We start from the raw sequence: 16,892 nt of genomic DNA, 5'->3' as shown, positions 1-16,892 counted from the left end.
GACTTTTTGGTTTGATTTTTACTCAACCTTACAATCCACACGATCATCTGTATATTGGCAGAACACACTTTGTGTCAAGCCTAACCCAACACATATACAAAGGATCCGTTACCCAACCCGCCTGTTATGCCACCTCTACTGAAACATGTAAAGAGGTTCATATTAAAATTTTCAACAAGGTTACCGAACAACTTTAGCATTGGCATTACATGTAGAGTTGTATATTTGTTGAGTTAGCGACAAGTGCACAAACCGGAACCCTTCATTTTAGGCTGCAATACACATCCCAATATACAACTGTCAATAAAATATGAACACGAGCATAGCAGTTTAAATAAGTAACCTGGAGAGAAAAAAACTACTTCGCCAAAATTTAAATCTACCAATTGCTTTTACAATAAGTGCTACAACTGTAATGGGTACAAATCATATATAATCTTAAAGCCCCAATTTGGAAAGCAGTTGATGCCATCTAGGAGTTTCTTCATCAAAAATATAGGTCAAAGGAGACACCAGAACGCCACTGCCTCCAATCTGCAGTTTCATATAAAAAACAATATCATGTAAGTGCACGGATAACCAAAAGAACGTATTCAAGATGTTTACATACTATGCTGTACAGTGTTGTACAGTTAAAAAAACATCATGCGGCATTAAATTTGCTGAAAGCTACTACTAATACTGCAGAGCTCTCTCAAATATCTTTTGTTTGCTAAAATGGAATGTATTTCTGACATTTTACAAAAAGAAGATAAGGTGGTCATGAAAGAACCTAGCTTGTTGGGTACACATTGGGAAGACCAGTAAAAAAGTCTTGGAAAACAGCCACGGGAAGACGAGTTAGGTCGCGTACATCATGAAATAAAGAGAAAAATCCAAATAAAAGCCTGTGTACATCTCCAAAGTAGCTCAACTTTCCCATGGGCGGCAACTTCAGCCCATATACTTATTGATGGTTCGATATGGATGGTGTTATATCTCAACCAGGTTAAAATAAAAAAAGTGTAGTTAATGGAGAAACATGTCATATGGGTCAACAGAGTTTGACTACTCACAATAAATGCAAGCTTCTTATTTTTATTCTTTATTTTTTATTTTCTTTTATTGGTTAATAATTTTTATACTGGTTGTGATCATCTTTAAAAAGGGTAATGGGGGAACCCTAGCCCTGGTACCACAATTGGATACCCATCAACCCACCCCGTTTTGTGATCATCTTTAACGCATGTTTAGATAAAATGGAGACTAAGAAAGTCTGCAGGTAACCCAGGCCTGGGACTTCCCGAACATGTAGTAAAAGTCACTGGTATCAATCCAAACACATTTTGATCTTCTAGCCAACCCAAACAGCCTGCCCATCTTGCCATCTTTATCCTAAGTTCCCAGTCTTCCATATTGAAAAAGAACAACAAAAGCCACCACCCATATCATTATGTAGCCAACAAGTTGAAGACTGATGTCTTACCGCTCTCAGCTGCTGGACTGATTTGTAGAGTAACTTCTTCGGTACACAAATCACAATGGCGTAATGATCAGCCTTTACCTCACCATCAATTTTGCGAAAAACTGGACTTACAGTAGGTCCCTGCATGTAGACAAAACAAGTTGGGAAAAATATAATTTTGCTCATTTCAAGAGATTTTGCATGCGACAGTACCTATAAATTTTTAAGTTTTTTGAAATGCTTGCGACAGTACCTATTTGTTACCTCACTTGTAAGAAAAAAATAAATATAAAAACCCTGTCCCTCCTCTCATATGACTGCCTACTTCTGCCTCCCCTCAGTCTACATTACTCAAATCATTTATTTAGACAATTTACTAACTATTACCTGAAGTCCAGATAACGACGGTTGGCTCAGAATTCTCTCAGCTACTTCCTCTGCACTGCTTCCCCTCATATTGGCAACAACCTGTAAAGATACAGCATATAAGAAAGATGTGACTAACGTAAGATAGTAAGTTTCTAACATACTACCTCTATTCAAAGAAAGAAAATATCTTTGAGTATGTAGCAAATTTAAACTAACATATAAATTTTTGAAGGGACAAACATCAGGGCCCCTGTTATGGATTTTGGGGTTTACTCATTTGTGTGGGGAAAGTTGTATGTTCAAGTCATAGAAGCAGAAGTTAGACCTGTTACAAACCAAAAGAGAGAGAGAGAGAGAGATTGTGTACATATACTTTTTCTCAGTCCATCAGGATCCCTCGTATAGCCAAGAAGATCACAGGAAGTAGTCGAGGAGCAAAATTAACAAGATAAACTCACTCAAGGGAGCTAAATTTTGGATATAGAGACATAAATATGAGTGGGACAGGGAAGTTGGATAACAGGTCAAAACCGGATCGGGTTAAAAATAGTTTTTCTATGGTCCAGATAGGCCGGCCACACGGGTTGAGTTAACCCATAAAACTAATGTGTTACATATGATTACAAAACCTATGTAATAAGATTCAATTCACATTTTTATAGAATAATCTTACAAAGTTGTAAGCAATGAAAATACCCATTGGGCGACTTTTAAACCCTTTAGACCTGTTTCCTTTTTAGATTATGTTTACTTTGCCCGGCAATCAAGACCCAAATTGACACATTTATAAGTGAATGGATTGACATTGCTACTTTCAGATTTAAAAGATGATGTTCATTTTCTAGAGCCTCGCTGTTATATTTCTCATGGGCTAGAGTCCTAAGCTCCTTCAACCAAATTGGATTAGAAGGCCCGTCATGTTGGTTATCTTTAATATTTCAATTGTCAAAAATTTCCAAGATAACCAAATAATAGTTTTAAAAAATTAATTGAACTGAGAACATATATCTTAGAATTCACATATGACATAGAAAAATCTTTCATCTCACCGTGAATTGACCAAGTGCCCTTAAATGTGCCTCAAATCTTTCTAGAATTTCATGTGTAGTGTCCAATAAGCCTTTCCGCTGGAGTAAAGACTTCTTACTAGCAACCAGGACAGCCTGAAGAATATTCAACGCAGTAAACAACAGAAAACTTGAAAAAGAATAAAAAGATTAAAAAGATTGTGCTATCAAGCTTCACCTGACTTTCTAGGAGCACTCCACCTTCAATTTCTTTAAGATTGTTTTCTTTCAATGTGGTTCCACTACTAACAAGATCTACAATAGCATCCGCAATTCCCATCTAATAAAACAAGCAAAAATATGTAAGATTATAAAAAAGCACATTCTTGTCTAATCATAAAGGAACAGGTAAAAGAATTTGAGATACGAAATCTGAGTATCACAGTCATAATTAAAACTTAAACAGTGTAAGCTCTGTAAGAGCAAATTCAAAAGCTTGTGCGACCCACGTTTATGTTTATAATAAACAAGTTTTCAAATGCAAAAAGAGTTTTACTAAACTTTTTACATGCACCCACCGTACAAAATATAAACCAAATGGAGCCTTTCACCTCAAGGGTCATATAGGGTACGATTAGGTGTATACACACGGAATTGATAACTCTTAGGTAAACGGTAGATTAATTCAGTTCTTCCTTCTTGTGTTATGGACTGAATAAATACACACCTTCAATCCAATATATATAAAACAGATCCATTGCTAGACACAACCATGCCAACTGTTATACTAAAGGAAAGTTCATAGAATGGAATGTTTCCACCTTTAATTAAAATAACTTATTTGATTCCCCTATTTATAGGTGGAGTCTCACATGTGTGATTATTGAATAATATAACACAAAATAACCTATTTCAGCTTCACAACTTGCACAAATCACTCTACATCCATATACACAATGCTCATAGGCACTTGTGATGTGATAATGAGATTAATTTCTATTTCTATTTCAGCTTCACAACTTATATGACTATGTTATTGAAAAATATAACACAAAATAACCTATTTCGGCTTCACAACTTGAACAAATCACTATACATCCATATACACAATGCTCATATGCACTTGTGATGTGATAATGAGATTGATATCTATTTCTATTTCAGCTTCGCAACTTATATGACTATGTAATTTTAATTAATGAGATTGATTATGAGATTCATTGCTAATCTTGAACAATGAACTTATGATGTGATAATGAGATTGATTTCTATTTCGATTGGGAAAAAGGATGAAAAAATTACAAGTCGCCCTATTAAAACAAAAACCAATTAGCAATATGTTAACAAGAGCATTACCTAAGAATTGGGCTAATTATATTTATAGCAAACTGATCATCATGATATCATGCCTAACTTGAGGGCTAGTGTTAGGATAATCTAATTAAGGAAATAGATTTGATTTGATTTCGTATTAATATGTAGCATGTGTGTATCCTGCCTCTTCTATATATCTCTTCCATCCCAACAAGCTTACTTGGACACGTGTCACTTGTTTCAATACTCTTAATGAGGCAACCCTTACAATTGACTTTTTTGAATTTCAGACTTTTAATTACGTGTATGTGACCGTATCTAGTCTTTTCCATAAACATATGTGCATTGTAGAAAAAGACCGTATCAAGGTTGCTCAATATTCATCTGGATTAATTTAACATTTTTATGAAAGCTTCACAATTCACCTCTGATATCAAGGATTGCATGTACAACATAGAAAATAGTAAATGTGAGACCAAATAACGATTATTGAATTAGAAGAATTTATTGTTACCATTTTGAGAAATTATGATGGAGAATAAGTTAAAACTTAGTGATCACTAAAAGAGCTACTTTGGTGCCCCATCAGTATTGAGCTTTAGCTTTTTTTCATCATTTTAATAAAATCTAAACACCACCAAGTCTTCTACTTAAAAATTTATCCCATCTCATATCTACTACTGTATTATCTTTGTATCTTGCATGGAAACCCTTTAAACAGAGCTAAATTGTGAACCTTCCAGAATCCATTGAAAGAACCTAAATGAAAATTGCCATGATCTAGTACACTGTACACTAGAATGGAAGGTGATCCATACACAAAACACAGATAAGTTTGTGAAGCAAGATAAGCTTTGATGTTTGAAGATCAAGAATAGAAACCCTTTAACTCACCCCAGAAGATTATAACAAATCATAGAGGCTATTGAGACTTTCTCAGATTGTATATAAGCAGATTCAACATTAGATATTAAACAAGAACTCATTGAGATTCAAGAAATGAAAAAAAAAAAAAGGAAAAAAATCACATATTTTCGGAAATTAAAGATGTGAAATGCATTGACTTCCACTGATTAAGATCAAACTGAGAAAATACACAGACCTACTGTCGAATTGACACAAGTAAGGGAAATTCCATATTTCTAAGAATCCAGAGAGGGTATGACTAGATTTAATTTATGCAAAGCGAATAAATATAATATGAATAGTAAATTTAAGTTCATTACTTCATTGGCTTGTTCTAAACCATAAAAATGCATCACCTTTTATGCAATCTATTATTATAGGTAAAGCACCCAAATAATAATAATAATAATAAAAAAAAATGTAGATTCATTGGTAGACACAACCAGGGTAAATATCAAATTTTGATGCATAGACCCCTCCACTTTCACAGATATTAATGCATCTCATGATAGATAAACTTAAATCGAAAAGTTTCTTACCGCAGGAGCTGCCTCCAGTGCCCCATCAGCAGTTGAAAAATTAACGTGCTGAAGCCCATTATCCTTTAGAAACTTAGGACCCAACTGCATTCAAGAAATAAAGAAAAAAGCAACATTTAAGTTTCTGACTTGATTGAGATTTTTTTAAAAATAATTATATACTACCACTGTGAAAGACAAAATGAGCTACATATGAGAAACCAGTGGCAACTCTGAGAGGCTTCTCAGCAGTCCATTGAGGCATCTGTGCTAGTTCTTTGACTGAATTAATTTTCTCAAATATCCCATATTTAGGAATCTATGAAAAAAAAAAAAAAAAGAGAGAACAGGGAGTCACCAAAACAATTTTATGATAATAATAAATCTAACTATTGTTTAACAGTCAATCATAAAAACGGTAGTGCAACTTACTGCAAGAGATAAACGACAATCTCCATATGCAAGTGCATCATGAACAAGAATTAGATCTTCATTTCCCTAAAAATAACAAATATAAAACATAACACTGAAGTTTCTAGATAAAAAGAAGAATAGGCATGCTAAAGGCAAATGAAGACACTTTAAGACTTGTATTAACATTGACAAAAGATAAAGTGGGTGATCATGTATATATATATATATTATTTTATTTTTTAACACAATAACCACAAGTGCAAACACTATGTAAAAATATCTGGTTTCATTTTTCCCATTAATCCTCTGCTTGTCAAGTTTCATCTTGCAATGGAGTAAGATTCTGACATAACAAGGAACAGGGAACATGTGCGGAGCAGGAAAAGCAACTAAAAAATGTTATGATTTGTTAGAGACAATTTCACCAGATGTTTATTTTATGGCATCTCCATTGTATACACCATTCATCACACCAAATTTGTTGTAAAAAGATATTCTTTTTGCACCAAATTTGGTTTTCACTCCAATGTTCATAGCAAATAGCAAGATATTAACCCTAAGTTTGATTTTAACTAGAATATCCTACACATATTAATTTTCAATTTATGTCTTTAACATATTCAAAATACATCTTAAACGGAAAATTCTCCTCATGGAGCATAAACAAGTGTATCATGCATCACAAAATAAGACCAATGTTAGCATCATAACTTACTATCTGGGTGATCAGTTGGATCATGAGAATATGAGATCATACATTTAACATAGCCATGAAGAAAGAGATAGGACGTAAAAGTATGTATGATGTTAAGTTGAGAATAGAAAAATTAATTTTATTTTAATTTTTCGACTCTTGAGTAAACTAGTTGCACTCTATTGGAGGTGCTAGATGGATGAATGCATCAACAATAAGTTATGAAAGCCATTCAATAATTCAAGAAAGTGGTGCCTTGATACTAACAAGCTAGTCGAAATAATATTACTTCAAATCAAGTATGAATGCTTTAATCCATAAGTGGTCTCTAATCAAAGCATACATATGGAAATTGATCAGTTAGCTTGGTACTAGGGTTCTATTACAAATTTACAATAATATACTATATACTTGCCATATGAAGTATATTGATTATTACCTGCCCATGTTCACTAAGCGTGTCAAGACCAACAATACCAAGGTCTAAATCTCCTGAAACTAGTTTCCGTACAATATCTTTTGGGCGCTGAAACCAAACTTCCACATTTGATAGCTGCAGTCAAAAATTGAAGTAAGTTGATGTGAAAGAAAACTAATCAATGAATATCACAAAAGCAACTATGCCGATTCTGTAAAAACCATTTTTGTTCCAAGTGTAATTATGATATATGACAACTCACATCATCCCATAAGGCTAAAAAAATGTTCAAAGAATACCCATGCTGACCATTTAATCATCTAGTCATGAATCACTTGTCTAGATATAATACAGTATACATTCTCTCAGCCACCCGAATCCTTTACATGTTACTTTTATACTATATCCACAGGAAAGACATAGCTCGAATTATTTGGGTCATCGGGTAAAAGTTAGAAGAGTTTCTAAGATTATATAATAATGATGGTTTGGTACTGAACATATTCTCAAGTCATTGGTCACAACCAATTAGGGAATGACGTCATAGCCAACCTAGATTTTTATTCTTTGTTAACCAAAAATACGTAGATTATGATATGACAGATGGAGTAAAAATCAAGAGCTGGTGTTTAACTATTCAAGGTCGGACTCCCTACATAGTGCAGCTAGTTCAGTTATTCATTCAACAACAGCTAACATTTTCATATCAAAGCAGACCCTAGTTTGACTTCATTTTCATCAAATTGGAAACACAAAATTTATGCTATGGAGCACCAAATCAATCGTACAATCAATCAAAAAATCATTGTTTTTTAGAGTGGTTAAATTCATAGAATATCAACGTACTTACACTGGTGGTCCAGCATGGTAGCTATACTGAATTATGTCCTGAGCTGCTACTTACACTTAATAAAGATTAAGATAGGCTAGTTCGGCATTTTGATTACCTTGTGATCCACTTCTTGGTTATGACACATTTTTCTTAGCTATCACTGGCTTAACAGTATAACCAACTCCCTACACCTTAGGAATATATATGTTACCAAACTAGCCTATTCTATAATGAGATTGCTCACTATATCGTCTTCTTTAATGGTGCGCGTCCACAAATTTGCCAAACTAGCCCATCTCAAAAAAAGTATACTTACCCTCCATGGCTCCATCCCAAAATAAACTTCCATATAAAAAAAAAAAAAAAAAAAGTTTTAAAGATGCTTGTCCCAAAATAAGCGTCCACATTATATAGTAACAAGAGGACAATATTACCCTTTTTTGCACAGACTTCTAGTAATCAGTTTTGTGAAAAGAGTAACAATCACTATAAGGTAAAGTTAATATATTAATTTTGGAAGTGCAAACGTATTCTGGGACAAACTACAACATAAAGGTGGACACTGGTCACAACAATTTTCGATCATAATACATTGTTGTTGTATGACATCAGCCCTTTTAATAGGTTTTCCAAAGAAAAACCTACAAACCTTCCAAGTTATCAAGATAAGGAAACAGACTTTAGTTCAATATTTCTTTTCTATTTTGTAACTAGTGCAACATTACATATATGTAGGAAATAGAAGGTGAACTACCAAGAATATTAAACAAGAAACAAGGATTACTTGGGTATGAAAGCAACCAAAATATTGAACTAGAGATCATGCATCATGTGATAATATTTGTATCTCAGGTTCGTATCAATACTCCCGCCCTGAAAAACGTCCTTGTCCTCAAGGACGGAATGTGTGTCCCATGGAGGTCTCCATTCAAGTCGGACAACAGCATTAGGTGCAGTCTCGACGAATCACGGCGGTGGCCCTTCAGGTTGAGGCGGTGGTAGAACTTGTGGCAAGTGTGCCTTTACAGCTTTGATTAGATAGTAGTACTTGTGTTGGCGGATGGAAGATGGTTTTCTCTTGACGGTTTGTTGGTGATTTATGATCAAGGTTGAAAGTTGGAGGGGTGGTAACGGGGAAGAAGGCGTTGACTGTTTTTGGTACCAGAGTGAAGGTTGTTAGCATTGTAGTAGTGAAAGACTTCCATGTGAGGCGTAACTCTATTCTTCCTAACTTGAATCGAGAAAATGTTCACACGTAATTAACTTACTTACTCTAAGAGGTTAAGAAAATCAATTAAACCTTCAACACTAATACTAATTACATTTGACATTTCCAATCGTGTCGCACCTGTCTATTGTACTTTAAACTAGCTCCTTCACGAAAGTTTAAATACGAACCGCATCTATTTAAATTATAACTAATAACAGGGCCATGTTTGAGGGTGTGCAAGAAATGTAATAACAAAATGTGTATAAGAACTAAAATAACTGCCATTTTATCATTACATATGGAAATAAAAACTACCTGAGGGATATCCGCAACGTATTGCCGGGGATTAGGTTGCCTAACAGATAATTGGCAATCCTTCAAAACAAACAAAATATATATAAATAATACGGAAACCAAATAATTGATATATATATATATATAAGTATATATGTATAGGTATATGTAGTATGTACTTTGAGAAGGTCGAGGGTGTCGGAAGCCATACGACCTTTACTAGGCAAACCTAGTCTAATTTCATTTCTATCAATTGCTTTCATGTCCACGTTTCCGTTCACCACGGCTGACGAAACGGAGCAACATGAGACGGTGAATTTGACGGTGGTGGTGGTGGTGGAATGTGAAGAAGGAAGAAATGGACATTGGTGTAGAGACGTTTGAATTAGAGACGCCGCCATGGGTTGGCTTTGGTTGGGTGGTGTGTATGTGAAAGTGATGAGTGAGCCTGACAAATGTGGTCAGGGTTGGTAATTTCAGTTCTAACCTTATAAAAACACTTGCCTTCTTTTAAACTTTGGAGAAAAAAAAAAACCACTTAAAATAATTATTGTATACGATGATTTAGTGACGGTGACGATCAGTAGTGGCAGTGACAGTGGCGAGTGATGTAATCATAAACTTACACATTTGGAAAGCAAGAAACAATGTTTTACACGATAATACTCGAGAAACCAGTACGGACATTTAATGCTAACGTTCACTTACACATTTGGAAAGCAAGAAACAACGTTTTACACGACAATACTCGAGAAACCAGTACGGACATTTAATGTTAACGTTCCCTTCTCGTTTCTTTGGATACACAGCCACGACACGAAGGACTCTTCAACTTGGAAATAGGAATGCTTGGATTGACAACCCTTTTCAATTTTCCGTATGACTAATACAGGTTGTGTTGTGTTATCTTAAACCAAACTTTTTCTTTGTAACTGTATTTCGTTAATTAGTTAATATGTTTAGTTTGGTCCTTCCTCGAAGCATGGTTAGGATTACATCAATATTAAAACACCACAAAGTGAAAACCAGTGACTCGACCTTTGTCGCTTGGTAGTTTTTCTCGTGTCTTGAGTCACCATAATTGGCACAAATTTTCACTCATTTTGTAGTACTCGCAGATAATGTTTCAGGAAGAGTCTAGAATAGTTGTATTGGTTTCTTTCAAAATTTTGTTCTATCTATAATTGTACTTTTTTGCAAATGCCGTCTTGTTAGTTGTCTTCTAAATAATACCTATGTCGTTCTAAAAAGAAATAATATAAAAAAAGTATTTCAAATTTAGATGCAATTCATATTTATTTGTAACAAAATATTATCTGTAACAAAATACTAATGTAGTTAACAATAACTACTACACATACAAATTTAATTAGTTAACAACTAGTTGTTGACCCCGCGCGTTGCCGCGGGATACCTTTTTGACGAGCGTTTGAGTGAGTTGAGTGAGAAAGTAGGGCCCTAAGGAAGCATAAGGTATACAATAAAGTTTTGGCAAATTATCTATCTAGCAATAATATAACATCCTGAAATTTTAAAGCAAATAAAAATAAACTTTTATTGTAATTTTAACATTAAAATAATTTTCTTATATATAATTTTGAGATACGAAATTAATTTAGTTGGAACTTTAGTGGTTATCGGATATTTTATCCAACAAAAATACATATAGGGCGTGGCATCATTAGGAGATGTCAACCATGTTTCTTTTTTTCTTTTTTTAACTCATTTCTCCATCTTATTTTCTTAATCAAATTCTCATCTCAATATAATTCTATCAATTGTTACTTTCAATTCAATAATGCAATCCTTCAAGTGAATAATAATAACAATAACAATAATCTTCAAGTAAGGAATTTCAAGTTGGGAGAATTTGTGTGTGTCAACACACATGGTGAAGGATGAAGAAAAGTGTGATTCAAATTCTTAGTCTTAACTCTTATTTCCTAAAGGTAAGGATTTATATAACTTAAGTTTGATTATCTTCAAAAATTATGGTTCATGCAACTAGTGAATTTGGGTTTTAGGGGTTTTTCATAAAAATGGGTTTTATGGAGTATTTTCAATTTAGGGTTCTTGAATTGGTAAGAACTTGGGGTTTTCTTAAAAATGAGTTATTTACTTAAAATCAAGTTAGGATTCATGAAACTTGTTAAATTAGGGATTTTTCAATAAGATGATTATGTTTTAATGCTTTTCTAAGTTCTGATTATGATACATAATGATGTGTAGTTGTATTGATGTCTTTGGTAAAAGTGTTTTGTTGGCTTTTATGGTTAAAACAAGAAATGAAGATTTTGAATAATGATTTAATATGGCCACATGGTAGTGACTATGAAAAGATTGAAATTATGATTATGTATAAAACTGTTATAGACGTAACACCCAACATTATAAAAATATGGATTTCAAAAATTTAAAAATAAAACAACCATTTAATACGGAAAGGTCCCTTTTAAAATTTTATCATTTCCTAACGGAAATATCAATCATAGTTTTGGTGTTACTTATTGCATCACAACAACAATTCAAGAAATCCATAAACAATCTAATGACAATAAAATCTCAATCGACATAATAAATAGACGTCTAAGTAATGAGGCAAAGCTACGGCAACAATATGTCTTCGTCAAAGCAACCATCTACTCATGCCTCACTCTATGCAAGCTTCAATGATTAACCTGAGGAGATACAACATTTTTAACAAAACAGGTGTCAACTTAAAAAGCCGAGTAAGATAACTACATGTTATATAAAAAGGTTGCCAATTAAATCAATCTTATAAATATCATACGCATGTCAAGCATATAGCAACCGTCATCACATGTCAAGCATATAATAATCATCATTACATATCAATCGAATAACACAATAGGATGATATCATTCCTACATGTGCCTAGCAACCTCATTCATCTCATCAATCATGAATCATCAATATCAATCTTAATTTCAATCTCAATCATCAACAATAGGTTATGCCATTTTCAATCGTTAAGTAGTGACTAATGTCACAACTAAATCAATCGCGGTTGTGCATAAGCAGTCATTCGACCTTTCAAGGAACCTTGCACCCGACATGATGGGTAGTCCTTTCGGGGTCCATCGGCGTCGTTAAGGATAGGCATAACCAAATCCAGGAGCAAGCCATTTAGCAAAGCATGGTGATCGGTCTCAACCACCCGGCAAACTCAAGCAATCATGACTACCCCGTCCGACCAACCGTAGCACACAAGCCCCTCCCGGGACTAGCATGGATTAAGCTTAACACTTTTTAATCGTAAGTTTATACTCGAGTTTATCAATCGTATTTACCTTAAGGATTTATCAACCGTTTCCATCGCATAGTTTTATCAATCGTTTCAATCTCATCATTTTAGGGCCCCTATCGTGCAACCGTGAATCATGGCAGTCCTACATGAGTCTAGTGTACTACATGTATAGGCCAATCAAATATATATCAAGCATGCAATGACAATCTCAATCAACCATGCAAATCATAACAATATATCAACGTAAACAATCGAGTCAATCATGTCAATCATCACAAGGTAAAGCATGCATTACATTAACAAATAAGTTAACTAAGGCATAACATGCATCAAACCAACCATAAGCCCTCCCAAAATTCCCATAACTTAACAAGCGCATGAAAAAGGCTTTAACCATCGTTATTTATGAAAACTAAGTTCTTGTTGTGTTCCTCGTGTCAAAAGGTAGTTATCTTACCTCTTGTAACAACACGATTTTATCATTCGAATTCACATCAACAATGGCGTTTGGTTAGTGTGTGTGTTCTTGGTGTTTGTGTGTGTGTTGAGAGAGAATTGGGATCAAGTGTGTGTTATTCAGGTGTAGTGGTATGAAAATTGTGTTATTGTTATGCCAAGTGTTTTTGATTTCTAAGGGATTGAGGGCTATTTATAGTCTAAACTAACCAACTATGCTAATTATCACAATTAGCCCCTCAACCTTAGAAATCATCAACTCATGACTTAACAAGAAGTAAGTCCATAACATAAATTACAATGTATCACTACTTTTGGATTTCTAACATTCTCCCCCTTAGTGATATATTGTAAGGTCTGAAGTACGTGTTGTTTTGTCTTATAGGAATGAATTTGATGAGCCCGGTGATGAAGACAATTGGTGAGTTGAAACAAGTCTTCAAAGCTTTCTCATTGTCTTTGGAGAACTTGATTCAGTATTGGTCTTGGACTTCTTGAAGTTAAATCATTTGTTGATTCTCAATGTTCTTTTTGAACAGAGAATGATGAGTGTGTGTGTGTATTAAATCTTCGAGGATTGTTGAATCACAGATCAGAGTTGTCTTTTGAAAATGCGGAAGATATGAATTTGTCTTGAATTCTTCAATCTTCGAATCTTGAAGTCTTTTCTTTGAAGTCTTTGAATGAATTTTCAGAGATATGTACTCTCCCCCTTGATGTGTGCAATGTAGCTTTTGGTAAAGTGTTGTTGTATGACTTGAAGATCTTTAATTTAATGAAGACTCTTTTTGAAGCATTTCTTCTTTTGTCTTGAATCGTCAGCCTTTTGTCCTTTGAAGCTTTGATCTTTGTCACATCGTCTTGAACACTTTTGAGAGTAAACATTTCAATAAGGTTTTGAGAAATTCGTTTATGAAAGTAATCATGCTCCTCCTCAATTCATGAGTAATCACAGTCTTTGATTGGAGCATTTTTGAACTTTTTGTAACATCTTGAGTAAGCATCCTTTCATTATTGATCTTGATCTTATTATCCTTAAAATCATTCTAATTTCTTCCTTAATCAAAAATTAATCATACTATTTTCTCCCCCTCATAATGACAAAAACCAATGTCATTATGCAAACATTGATTGAAAAGAACGTCAAAAGAAATCAAAAGAACCATAGCTCAATGTTATTTACACAAAGATATATGACCTAACAACTCATTAACCCAAACCATTAATCCAACCCAAATAACCCTATGGGTGACTAAAATGTAAGGTTGAAGTTGTTGGTATAAACATTTTATTATGGTGTTGGTGTTTTCTGTGTTGGGGTGATGAGAAAAGAAACCGGATAAGAATGATCCGTTTGCATTCAAAAATCGAAAGGATTAATGAAATGACCGAAAGAAATGTATATCATTTATCGGATTTCCTATGTATCATTGAGAAATGCACAAAGCAAACCTCTAACATAGTTTGGTCTTTTGGCTTTCCAACCTCAAGATTGCTTCAAAGAATATAAACCATGGTCAGTGTCACCTAAGCGTTCGATAACCATGTTCTACTATCCATAAAGACTTTTGGGAAAAATCCAAGGTCACAATAGACTTCTTGTTAACTCAATAATTACAAAAATGCAATTATGAGACCTACGTTCAAAGTTGGAAATGATGTTAGCAATGGTAGGATTTCCATTTGATTATCGTGAAATATCAATTAAGATATCACTACAAATGTTCCGGCTATATCACAAAGATAAGCATGTATATCACAAAGATATGACGCAAATGTGTCCTAAAGAATGAATAACGATCAAATTAATGATCAATCACGAGAGCTCTAGACACAAAGTGATCAAATGAAGTCGGGGTCTGGAGCAGAGTGTCACCCTTTTTCAATATCAACGTCTTCCAAATGAAGAGTCAATAGAAATGAGAAAATATCCGTGAGAAGTAAAACAAGCATTTGTTAAGAAACACTTGAGTGGTTAGGTAAAGATGTGCATCGCTTCATTGGGTCCATGAAGGCTTCTTCAATTCCGAGATATCAACAAATGACATCCGATAGAAATGTGTTTTACCCGGCGATTTGAGAATTTTAGGGAAGGGTATCAATTCTTTTAACCCTTTTCTCACAACATTATCACCATAACCTCTCACTTTTCGACTGTACTCCCTCCAACTTAGTTGCACAAAATCATCATCTCTCAAAATACCCTCACTTTCTAATAAAAGAAGTGAATACTCCGGGGTTAGAACTCATCGGCGATGATGAAATTCATGGAGTAGAATTTTGAGAAAAACCTAGTCGTTCATGTGCAAACTAAACACCGAACTTCCTTTGAAGCAAATGTTTTGAAAAAAATCATCAAATGTGAAAAAAATGTTTAAACAACACATTTGAAGTTTGAAAGAGATTTGAAATCACAAACTCCCCCTTAATCTATGCAAAGATAGATCAAAAAGATTTTCATAGAAAAGGTGGAGCAAAAAAATGATTTGTGTGAAATCAAAACAAGTTTTATGAAAAGTGAACTCAATCAATTGTTTAAGATGAGACAACTCAGGAGTACACAAAGGCGTTCAATCCTTTGCTCCTCATATCAACAATTGAGAGTTTTTGAAATAAGTGCAACAAAATTGCAATCAACATCTTGTATTACACATATACATTCATATAAGACCACTTGGAAGTACACAAAGGGGTTCAATTCCGCGTTATCTTATATCAATTTATATGTATAACAACATGAATTAATTCCAACTTTGAAACATAAATAATTTTTCTTTTTAAAACCGGGTTGCATACAGAGTATATGCAAGCCATTATGAAATAAATAACACAAATAAGCACGGGTTATATACTGAGTGTGCATAAGCCACAAAGTAATAAATACATCTTTTAAGCACGAGTTACATACATAGCATATGTAAGCTATTTTAGAATAAATAGTTTAATGAAGAACGGGTTGTATACAGAATATATGCAAGCCACTATGAAAAAAAAAAGAAAATTAAGAAAATCTTTTTGTTATTTTTCAAAAAATTTATATTTTTGTATTTGATTTTTGTTTTTCAACTTTTTATAATTTTTGAAAAATGAATCAAGAATTCCTTCCATGGTAAAGTGAATCAAGGATCAAGATTTAGCATACCAAGTTTAGAGATTAGGAAATTAAACCTCTTTTCGTCCAGTGGTTTTGTGAACAAATCAGCGAGTTGGTAGTCAGTTCCCACGAAGTAGAGTTCGATGTCACCTTTCTCAACATGATCTTTGAGAAAATGATATCTCACATCAATGTGCTTTGAGCGTGAGTGGTTGACTGAGTTGACAGCAATTGCAATGGCACTTTGTGAATCACAATAGATAGGGACACGATCATATTTCAAACCATAATCGGTAAGTTGTGTTTTCCTCCATAACACTTGAGCACAGCAACTAGCAGCAGCGACATATTCAGCCTCTGCTGTTGACAGTGATACACAATTTTGCTTCTTGGATGACCAACTTACAATCTTATCCCCTAAGAATTGTAAAGTACCAGATGTGCTCTTGCGATCAAGCTTACAACCTGCATGATCTGCATCTGAATAGGCAGTTAAATTAAATCCAGTATCCCTTGGATTCCAGAGACCAAAATTGGGTGTACCCTTCAGATAACGAAAAATTCGTTTCACAGCTTGGTAATGTAAATCAGTCGGAGCGGCTTGATACCTAGCACACATACATGTTGCAAACATTATATCTGGGCGAGATGCTG

At 34.0% G+C, this 16,892-nt stretch overlaps 1 protein-coding gene across 1 annotated transcript; it reads right to left on the bottom strand.

Moving 5' to 3' along the window:
• Window positions 1-325: 325 nt before the first annotated feature.
• Window positions 326-9,887, bottom strand: LOC122599708 (ATP phosphoribosyltransferase 2, chloroplastic-like). The gene is made up of 11 exons (XM_043772260.1): window positions 9,600-9,887; window positions 9,442-9,501; window positions 7,106-7,219; window positions 5,991-6,056; window positions 5,770-5,877; window positions 5,580-5,663; window positions 3,059-3,160; window positions 2,863-2,976; window positions 1,832-1,912; window positions 1,466-1,585; window positions 326-534 (listed from the first exon to the last, which is right to left on the bottom strand). Exons 1-11 carry the CDS (start codon window positions 9,819-9,821, stop codon window positions 439-441), a joined length of 1,167 nt encoding a protein of 388 aa, XP_043628195.1. The 5' UTR covers window positions 9,822-9,887; the 3' UTR covers window positions 326-438.
• Window positions 9,888-16,892: the final 7,005 nt, after the last annotated feature.

This window comes from Erigeron canadensis, chromosome 5 (genome assembly GCF_010389155.1).
Source record: "Erigeron canadensis isolate Cc75 chromosome 5, C_canadensis_v1, whole genome shotgun sequence".
NCBI lineage: Eukaryota > Viridiplantae > Streptophyta > Magnoliopsida > Asterales > Asteraceae > Erigeron > Erigeron canadensis.
The sequence above is the reverse complement of the archived record's forward strand: the minus strand, read 5'-3'. Positions and strand labels throughout refer to the sequence as shown.